This window comes from Podarcis bocagei, assembly GCF_964188305.1.
Source record: "Podarcis bocagei genome assembly, chromosome: 7".
Lineage (NCBI taxonomy): Eukaryota > Metazoa > Chordata > Lepidosauria > Squamata > Lacertidae > Podarcis > Podarcis bocagei.
Window position 1 is genome coordinate 21,675,015 of NC_138132.1, and position 10,238 is coordinate 21,685,252.

The 10,238-nt window shown below is 46.0% G+C and overlaps 1 protein-coding gene across 1 annotated transcript; it reads left to right on the top strand.

The window, feature by feature from the left end:
• The first annotated feature begins 19 nt into the window (after positions 1-19).
• On the top strand, positions 20-10,192 carry RPA2 (replication protein A2). The gene is made up of 9 exons (XM_081202053.1): positions 20-174; positions 2,288-2,379; positions 5,678-5,779; positions 6,104-6,217; positions 6,797-6,871; positions 7,664-7,777; positions 8,060-8,173; positions 9,351-9,445; positions 9,546-10,192. The coding sequence occupies exons 1-9, from the start codon at positions 156-158 to the stop codon at positions 9,628-9,630; spliced, it is 810 nt and encodes a 269-aa protein (XP_081058179.1). The 5' UTR covers positions 20-155; the 3' UTR covers positions 9,631-10,192.
• The last annotated feature ends 46 nt before the right edge of the window (positions 10,193-10,238 follow it).

Below are 10,238 nucleotides of genomic sequence, written 5' to 3' on the forward strand. Positions count from 1 at the left end.
GGGCTGGCCTATCCTGAGCGCTCGTTTGGCGCGCTCGGGATGGGGCGGCGCGAGAGAGGAAGAGCCTGGTGAGGAAGAAGGAGAAGAGCTCGTGGCGCCGCTTTCCCACAACGGTCCCTCTCTCGGCGCGCGCTGCTCCTCCTCCTGTTCGCGGCATGTGGCTCGGCGGTGCCGGTGAGCGGCTGCGCGCGGTGCCCGTGCTTGTGGGGACCCGCCGTTCCGTGAAGGTGGCTGGCCAGGGAACGCCGCGGAGCCTCTTCCCCGGGGTGGGGGTGGGGATTTCGGGCTTCCCCTCCTCCCTCGGGCCCCGCTTCTCCAAGCCCAGAGTTTGGGAGTCAATCCAAGTCTCCTCGACGTGCCTCGCCTCAGGCCTGCAAAACCCCGGCGAGGGAGGGGGGGCACGGGAGCAGGCAGGATTTACGTGAGGGGAGGGGCAGAACCTCATTGAGTTACCGTATTTTTTTAAAAAAAATGATTTAGGGCCTGTCCTCCCCCCTTGGCTACGTCCATAGAGGGGGGGGCAGTTTTGGGGCGGCACCCCTGAGCCACGGCTGGCTACCATGGGTAAACTAGGCAGCGTCCCCACATTTTAGGAAGCCTCTTCCCTCCCCCCACAAGCAAAAAACAACCATTTGTGCAGCAGCTTCGCGCCTCCTTTATGCAACCAGCCAGCCTACGTCTTCTTTGTATTTAACATTGCATTGTATTCATTTCATTATTAATATTAATTGCATTATTAATCCTATAAGGAAAAAGCTGTTAAACGTTGAGCAACGCAGATAACTAGTGATACTGAGTCACAAGGTTGCTGGAGGAACTAAGACTCTTATTGGGGAAGTCATTTAACAAAATAGGAAGAGTGGAAAGGTACACAGATATTGGCACAGAAGCACGTGCATTGGGGTAAGAGATTCAACACGGCTCGACCGAGTTGCCAAGGGGCTGCTTAAAGCAACCAGAAGTAGCTTTCGTTCCATTCTGAGTTCATTTGGCTATGCAGGGCTGCCCTAACCACTAGGCGGGGTTGCTAGGTTCACGCCCAGAGAAAGCACCAATGCGTGTCCTGCATTACAGAGAGCAATGGTGGGGGCTGTACTGTTGGAGAAGCTGGCCACTGACACTGCTGCAGCAGCATGCTTAGTGCTGGTATGGTAGGGCCAAAGGGGCCTTTTCGTTTCTGGTGGCGGCAGCTGGGTGGCTACGCCTGCAAGGAAGGGAGATGGCTTTGGAGGAAGGCTTTGCTGTGCAGAAGGTCCCACATTCAGCTTCCAAGGTAGGGCTGGGAGAGGTCCTCTGCCTTGAAACCCGGGATAGCTGCTGCTACCAGTCAGTGTGGACTGTACTGAGTTAGGTGGCTTAATGCCATGACTCTGGATGAGGACTCCTCCTCGGTTGCCTTCTTCCATACACTTCTGAGGCTTCAGTTCCTGCACCTGATGGCTTGGCTTTGCCAGGCAAAGTTGGGGGAGGTGGGGAAGATAATAAACCACCCAGTCACCACCCCATGTCACAGTAGGATTCTCATCATCACTTGAATGAAATTGTATGGACTCTCCTTCCTTGGAGGTTTTTAAGCAGAGGTTGGATGGCCATCTGTCATGGATGCTTTAGCTAAGATTCCAGCATTGCGGAGGCTTGGACTAGATGAGCCTTGGGTCCCTTCCAGCTCTATGGTTTTATTGAATTTTAATGAATTGGCGAGGTGGAGGTAAAAGCTGTATCAAAGTGGGAAGAGGGCAGCTCTGTGTGTAAAATATCTGGGTGTGGAAGAGAATGTTGCGGGTGATCCTCAAAGACAGAGGTGTGGGTTAAAATGACTGGTGGGCCGTGCCTTCAACTCTTTCCCTTCTGCTCAGGTGTTTTGTCACCTGCCTCTGGCCATGCAGCTTAGTTTAACTTTGCATATGAACCAGTCCTGCTTTGTTTATGAGTAATAAGCCAAGAACAAACCTTAGCTTCCACTTACGGTTTGTGGAAAGAAAACTGGGTGCTGGTTCACATGTAATGTGAAGCCAAGTTTTGCGAGTAAGCTGTGGTTTATTTCTGACCATGGCTTATTGCTATCAGCGAACCAGGACAGTGTGATGGGCTTCTTTGTGGTTTCTTGGCAGCTGCAACTAATGGCTTCTAGGATCCTTGTGTCTATCAACTCTCTCTAAAGTGTTCTGTAACTTCTTTCATAGATTTTGCTCCATTCACTTGGATGACTTTTGCTCTTTTTAAGTTCAGTGACCTAACAGTGTGAAAATAGCTTTGCAACTTATTTTTATTCTGATCTCATTCCCAGGTGGCTATGACAGTAGTTATGGTGGTAGTGGATATACACAATCACCTGGAGGGTTTGCATCACCTTCAGCAACCCAAGGCGAAAGAAAATCGGTATGTAACTTGCCTGTAACAAGTGAGGACTGTTACACTTCTGAAATGTTTTTATTATTATTTGCTTCCCTTCTGAAAGAGTTGTCGTATTGGTTTCATAGAATGAAATGCACTTTGTTACAGAAATAATGTTTGGATCACAACCGTTCTCCTCATCTGAGGACAGAGCTGAATTTGCTGCTGCTAGGCTAACCTATTGCCCTTGGGTGTAGTGGTGCAGACATTGTTCCATCACCACTGTTGAAGTAAGAGTGAATTGCTAGTCTGATTGGTGTCTATATTTGGAATGGGCTAGGGCAGGGGTCTGCAACCTTTAAGACAAAAAGAGCCACTTGGACCCGTTTCCGAAAAAACAACAACAACTGGGAGCCGCAAAAACATTGCAACATTTAAAACAAATATAACACTACATATATTGTTTCTGGCCTTAATGCTATATATACAGGATCGTGCAGTCAGCTGTCAATCTCAAGAAAAAAGGACAAATTAATAGCTAATTAAAATATTTAATTTACAACCAGGTAACCAGGTTAATGGGACTTTTGCTCCTGAACCTCAGTGCTCAGTGTCTGCACATCAGGGCTGTAAGACGTCACCTTCATTTTCACACAGGCTTGCAAGCTGTCATCTGTGAGGCGTGATCGGTGCTTGTTTTTAATATAGTTCATGTTGGAGAAGACCTGCTCACATACATATGTGGAAGAGACCACAAGGGCCATCGAGTCCAACCCCCTGCCAAGCAGGAAACACCATCAGAGCACTCCTGACATATGGTTGTCAAGCCTCTGCTTAAAGACCTCCAAAGAAGGAGACTCCACCACACTCCTTGGCAGCAATTCACCAAACTTTCACCTGCTTAAGTTTAAAAAGGGGCTTCAAGCAACTAAAAAGGGGCTTCAGGCAACTAACTCCACATGGAATTCCACGCGACCGCGACAGCATAATCAATGCCACAAAATGCCAAAGAAAATTAACCAGGCCCCAGTGAACCATAAATCATAATCAGTGCCTGATGTAAATAATAATTAATAATGAGGGCCCAATGTCATCCTCGTCATTATAAAAATAATCCCTCTCTTCGTGCCGCCCAGCCTCCCAAGAAAAAAACCCCACTTCAGACGGTCACAAAGCACAAATTCCACGCGACCGCGACTTGCTATGCCCAATAATCAATGCCCCAAAATGCCATAGAAAATTAATCAGGGCCCCAGTGTACCATAAATCATAATCAGTGCCTGATGTAAATAATTAATAATGAGGCATTCGTCATTATAAAAATACCGTATTTTTCGCCCCATAGGACGCTCCGTCCCATAGGACGCACCTAGTTTTTTGGGGGGGAAATAAAGGGAAAAAAATTTCCCTTTATTTCCCCCCCCAAAAGCAGGTCGGGGAAACCGAACCAGGTCGAGGAACAGCGGGATGACGGCGCTGCGCCTCCCTGCTGTCCCCCGAGCTTGTGGGGCTGGCCGATTCCTGCGGGGCGGCAGGCTGCTATCCGCAGCGCGGGGACCTCCGGCAAGGCTCCCCACGCTGCAGATGTCTGCCTGGCGAGGGGGGCGCTCTGATTTAGGGCGCCCCGCCCGCCGGGCAGCAGGCTGCTATCCGCAGCGTGGGAAGCCTTCCCGGGACCTCCGGCAAGACTCCCCACGCTGCGGATGTCTGCCTGGCGAGGGGGGCGCTCTGATTTAGGGCGCCCCGCCCACCGGGCAGCAGGCTGCTATCCGCAGCGTGGGAAGCCTTACCGGGACCTCCGGCAAGGCTCCCCACGCTGCGGATGTCTGCCTGGCGAGGGGGGCGCTCTGATTTAGGGCGCCCCGCCCACCGGGCAGCAGGCTGCTATCCGCAGCGTGGGAAGCCTTGCCGGGACCTCCGGCAAGGCTCCCCACGCTGCGGATGTCTGCCTGGCGAGGGGGGCGCTCTGATTTAGGGCGCCCCGCCCACCGGGCAGCAGGCTGCTATCCGCAGCGTGGGAAGCCTTACCGGGACCTCCGGCAAGGCTCCCCACGCTGCGGATGTCTGCCTGGCGAGGGGGGCGCTCTGATTTAGGGCGCCCCGCCCACCGGGCAGCAGGCTGCTATCCGCAGCGTGGGAAGCCTTGCCGGGACCTCCGGCAAGGCTCCCCACGCTGCGGATGTCTGCCTGGCGAGGGGGGCGCTCTGATTTAGGGCGCCCCGCCCACCGGGCAGCAGGCTGCTATCCGCAGCGTGGGAAGCCTTGCCGGGACCTCCAGCAAGGCTCCCCACGCTGCGGATGTCTGCCTGGCGAGGGGGGCGCTCTGATTTAGGGCGCCCCGCCCACCGGGCGACAGGCTGCTATCCGCGGCGTGGGAAGCCTTACCGGGACCTCCGGCAAGGCTCCCCACGCTGCGGATGTCTGCCTGGCGAGGGGGGCGCTCTGATTTAGGGCGCCCCGCCCGCCGGGCGGCAGGCTGCTATCCGCAGCGTGGGGAGCCTTGCCGGGACCTCCGCTGCGGATAGCAGCCTGCCGCCCACCGGGCGGCAGGCTGCTATCCACAGCGTGGGGAGCCTTGCCGGGAAGTCCGGCAAGGCTTCCCACGCTGCGGATATCTGCCTGGCGAGGGGGGCGCTCTGCTTTACGGCGCCCCGCCCGCCGGGTGGCAGGCTGGTCACCTCCGCCCCTCGCCTCCGCCCCTCGCCTCCTCCCCTCGCCACCGCCCCGGAGCCGCAGCAAAGGCTTTAAAGAGCCGCATGCGGCTCTGGAGCCGCAGGTTGCCGACCCCCGGGCTAGGGCACTATCTTGTTCTTTGCCTCGGGCAGCAAAATGTATTGTGTGGGCCAGTTGTGCTGCACTGGTCCTCATGACTCATTAGCATGTTCATTTTATGTGCAGCTTTTAATAGTTGGCTTCTTGGTGTATAACAGTTATAATAGCACCATCCCATTCTCTCAAAGCTAGAAATTGAAATTTTAACATTTAAACTTGATAATGGCAGTCTTAATTTATGTGGAAAGAGGTAAACTGTGATTTCTATTGGTGGCAGTTTATCTGTGGATCATATTAGGAATTTTTACAGGCTTTGTAGTTTGTTATGCATTCATTTTAATTGTTTGCAGTGATCCATAGCAGTACAGTGATAATTAATTAGAACACTTTTACTACTCTTGCTTATTTTTATAAAAGTTTCTCATTTCTTCCTCTAAGCATTCTTGCTGTTCTGTGTATATATATATTTTCAAGCTGCAACAAAACTTGTTAATTGAACTCTGCAATATATATTTTTCTTTTCAAAGAGCAAGTTCCTGAAGATGAAAATTTTAAAATATTGTCTTTGCAGAGGTCAAGATCACAAAATATTGTTCCATGTACAGTGTCCCAGTTACTTTCTGCTGAACAGGTAGATGATGCTTTCAGGGTCCGAGATGTTGAGCTTTCACAGGTAAGCTGGCCAGCCATACTGCTGTATATTGTTCTGGGATTAAGGAAATCTGTCATGTGCCACCTGGATTGTTTTACTAAAGTACTCCTCAGAATTTCCCTACCTGCTTCCTTAAATCGAGCATTCTTCTCAATCATGAGACATCTCTGCTGGTTGTGGCAAACGATTATTCATTTGGGGTGGATAGATTTGTGGGCATTAGTTAATAATATATAGAATGTTACATTATTTAACTAAATGCCATTGAGATAGTTTCTAAGCTCGTGATACAACTTGAAGCTAGAGGTTGTGTCAGTAAGAAATGTCATCTGTTTCTCTGTGCAGGTCATTGTTGTTGGCATAATCAGGCAAGCAGAAAAAGCACCAACAAACATTCTCTACAAAGTGGATGACATGACCGCAGCCCCGATGGATGTCAGGCAGTGGGTCGATGCAGATGTAAATATCAGTTTGTCTAAACTAAGAGAGCCAGCATAATGTTATAGTTAGAGTTCCCGACTAGAACTGGGGAGACTTGGTGGTAGGAGACTTGCCTGGCATCTTACCTTTCCCTCCTTTTCCTGTGCAGCAGAAGTAGAATACATAATTTAAAATAGGTAAATAGTTCAAATTTGCTTGATTGAATTCTTAATGCACGTTGCATAGAATTTAACTTCATTTGGTGCAGAATTTTTTTAATTTGGCCTAGTGTCTGTCCAGTCCCTGCCCATGATTCTTCCACAGGTTTGTGATCAGGCAATGATGCATTCTTGCTTGTACCCATTGCAGCAGAAAAACTTGTAGGGAAGCAGTCATAAAAACAAGAGGAGCCCTTCTGATTGGACTATGCAAACTACTGTCATCTCTCTAACTGTGCCATAATTATGGAAAAGTGAGAAATTGTGTTTTGAATGGTTTTACCCATATTGTTATATGTATTCTATATGATGGTTGTTAAAACACTTTTCTCAAGTTTGATTACCAAATTGCTGGTAAAGGCCAAGAAACCACTATCCTATTCTCAATTTTATTATACAGGAGGCAGGTAGTGAGAATGTTGTGGTGCCTCCTGGAACATATGTGAAAGTTCTAGGCCATCTGCGATCTTTCCAGGTAAGAAGACAAGATTATCCATTACTAATATTACTCTTCCCTCCCACACACCAAAAGGACTAAGCCTTGCTATACAGAGTCCTGTTCATTTTTTGTGTGACTATTAATTACTCAAGTAGGAAGGATCTGTGCTCCTGTGAAATCAGTCCTTGATACTTAATTTGAAATGTGTTCCTCCTCTGTTGGGAATTGGATTGTATTTAGTTTATTAGTATATACTCTCTAGCTTCACTGAGATGGAAAACGTGCTTCCAAGCCTAATATACCCCTCCCCATTTTATTCACTATATAAAATATAGTGTCAGAACAAGTGGATTTGGCATATGTGAAAACAATATTCCCTCTAGAGAGAGAATATGATTTGTCAACTTCTGGTGTACCAAATTCATTATAATTCTTTGAAAATGTTGATTAGGAGTGGTTCATTTACCAGTGTATTCTTGGATGCAGAAGACTCTTTAAGATGTGGGGCTAGTCCTCCACAAACGCTGAAAATTTGAGCTTTGGCTTTAAAAGGGAGAGTGAAAGTTTCTTAAGATCATGAACATAATTAGGAAAATGCACTCAACCATTGTTTTAAGATGCCACTAAAATTAGCAGGGAGCACATTTACAGTTTTAAAAAAAGTTTGTTTCCCCCTATCACTAATGTAAAAAATTTAGAAGCTAACATTTTATCTGTAAGTTGCCTTGAGTCCCTGCCAGGGAAAAAGGCAGGGTATAAATAAATATATAATAGTAATACCTGGGCAATAACTGTTCAATGAGATGTCATTTGTTTCCTTTATCACAGAACAAGAAGAGCCTGGTTGCATTCAAGATCCTGCCGCTTGAAGATATGAACGAATTTACCACGCACCTGCTTGAAGTTGTAAATGCCCATATGATCCTCAGAAAAGGCAATATGGTACACGTAGAAACGAGGCGCACACTAACCTTTTCATGGAGGGCAAACAACTTTGAAACATTTGATTGAGCAGCACAGAAAGTGTTAGCAAGCAGGAGGCTTGCACTAGCACAGCCAGAGGGGCCTTGGGTCTTTTTCAGTGGCACAGACAACCTCCCAACAACCCTATCTTTTAGAATCTTGTAGTTGCCTTTCAAATGTTTTCTCCCAGTTCTAAAACTTCTAGTTTCACACCTGTATAATAACCAAAGTTGGTGGTTGTTCCTTTTCCATGTATCTTAGCCCATGTCAATGAAGATGCCGCAACCAGTTGGTTTGATGGGGATGGGCAACACGTCAAGCTATGGAGGAAATGGCGCCTTGCCAGTGAGTGGGCTCACAGCACACCAAACTCAGGTATGCATAAGGATGACAGGACAATTCTGGGCAGCGTGTCAGATTTCTTGTATCTCGGTCTTCCAGTGACTGCTTTCTCCGAGGTCTTGGGATCTGGGTCACTTTTGTTGCCTTTTCTAATGAGAATAAAAACTCCTGGCTTCGAACTCATTGCTTTCAGCCCCTATATCTACAGAGTCAGCAGTCTGACTGCCTCTTCTGAGTTTCTGTCATGCACACAATTTATTGTACTTTGGGAATTTGCCATACAGTCTAGTCATAAATGCAGTGGGTGATAACCAATTCTAGTCATGCTAAGACTAGCCCTTTCAGTGAGTCTACTCATGAGTAAGACTAACATTTGATATCAAGCAACATAAAACACTAAAGCAGCCTTCTAGGAGTGACAGTTGGCTGTTTAGAAAGTGGGGAACTTCCCTGATTGGCAAAAACAAAACCCTAAGAATGAACTGAATTGCAGCAGAGGAGATTCACATAAGCTAGGGCCTTGCTGCTTCTTTTTCAAGTAAACATTGCTTAAGGTAGAGTAAAAACACTTCTTGCTGTGTTCTTCCCCTGAGATCAAGTACAGAAAGCTGCATATGAATTATTAATTCTGTCAAAATGCCCCAATTACTTTTGCAAAATTATTGTTAAAAATACATATTATTTCCAACACTTATTTTTGATCGTTTCTATTTTGTCTTTTTGTTAATAATCAAGGCAGCTAAATAAAAAATGAATATGATCAGCTAAAATGTTATAATTTGATGGGACAGTGACAAACACACAGTAATAGTATGAAATACCAAACCATCCATCATAGTATAAAAAGAAGAATATCAGAATAAAATCCTGTTTGGATCATAGCTTGCTAAAGACCTTCCTGAACAGGAAGGCCTTGAATTGTTCTCTAAAAATGTGCAAGTAGTCTTTGTCAGTAGTAGTTTAACCTCTTTATTATCAGTTAAAGTTAGTATATTATTCCACTGCTGAAAGTTGATTTGCTTTTGCTACACCTCTGTTTAGAATTTCAGCAGTTATGTTCATCATGACAACAGGAGGAATAACATTCTTTCTTAAAATTGTGATGTGCATTGAACGTATTTCTTAAAGCAGATCGAATATTAGTCTTGGAAGTCTATACTGCACTGCTATTTGTGTTTGGGTAACACTGTTTTATTTCTTTCTGTTCAAGATTCTGAATTTGATTAAAAGCTCCACATCTGCTGAGGGGATAAGTCTTCAGGATCTGCAGTCCCAGTTGCGTAGTATTAATCTGCCAACACTGAAGTACGTATATATAGGCAGCCTAGGCTTTTGAAAGGAGAACTTACCCAGTGTTTATCTCAATTTTCCAATTGGATCTTTTATTTCTTGTTCTCTTTTCCAGGAAAGCTGTTGAATTTCTTAGCAGCGAGGGACATATCTATTCCACTATTGATGATGAACACTTTAAATCTACAGATGCCGATTAATGCTTTGTTTAGATATAATACCTTGGTCTAGTAAACTGTTAGACCAAGATCATCATATCTGAACTGAGCTGAAGTGTCCTTTGAATTTGACTGTTATGGAATAAGTGGTTTCTGCCCAGATCAACCATCAGATGATAATGCAGAAGTGACAACAAGCTGTACATTTATAGAAGGTATTATCTTTATCTGTTGATGGTGAACATACTATTCTGGATAGACATAAGTAGTGCACAAATTTATAATAGTATTAAGGATACACAAGCAAGTGTATGTATTTCAGAAGAGAAAAATGGGCTTGATGGGAAGAACATACAAACTTATAAGTCTTTGATCGTGTTATATTTTGGGCAATTTTGGAAGTGATCACTCCACCCAGCTGTGACCCTTGACTGGTTGCCATGGTTTGGAAATGGCATGTCAGATTTCTCTATAGGTAGAAGAAAAATGCTTAGAGTTATATTTTTTTTAATTCTGAACACGTCTGTTCCCCACTGCACTTTGAATGCCAAGTAGCCTTTTTTCAAGAAATATTTCCTATCTCAATAAAGCTATTTTTATTTTGCATCAGTGTTTCTTTGTCTTTTGTTGAGAATAGTTGATCATGCAAT

What these genes read in the sequence shown, in the direction of transcription:
- RPA2 (XM_081202053.1), top strand. An exon ending in CCCAAGGCGAAAGAAAATCG is followed by an intron (nt 2,380 to 5,677) that starts GTATGTAACTTG and finishes TTGTCTTTGCAG; the next exon opens with AGGTCAAGATCACAAAATAT. An exon ending in GGCAGTGGGTCGATGCAGAT is followed by an intron (nt 6,218 to 6,796) that starts GTAAATATCAGT and finishes TTTATTATACAG; the next exon opens with GAGGCAGGTAGTGAGAATGT.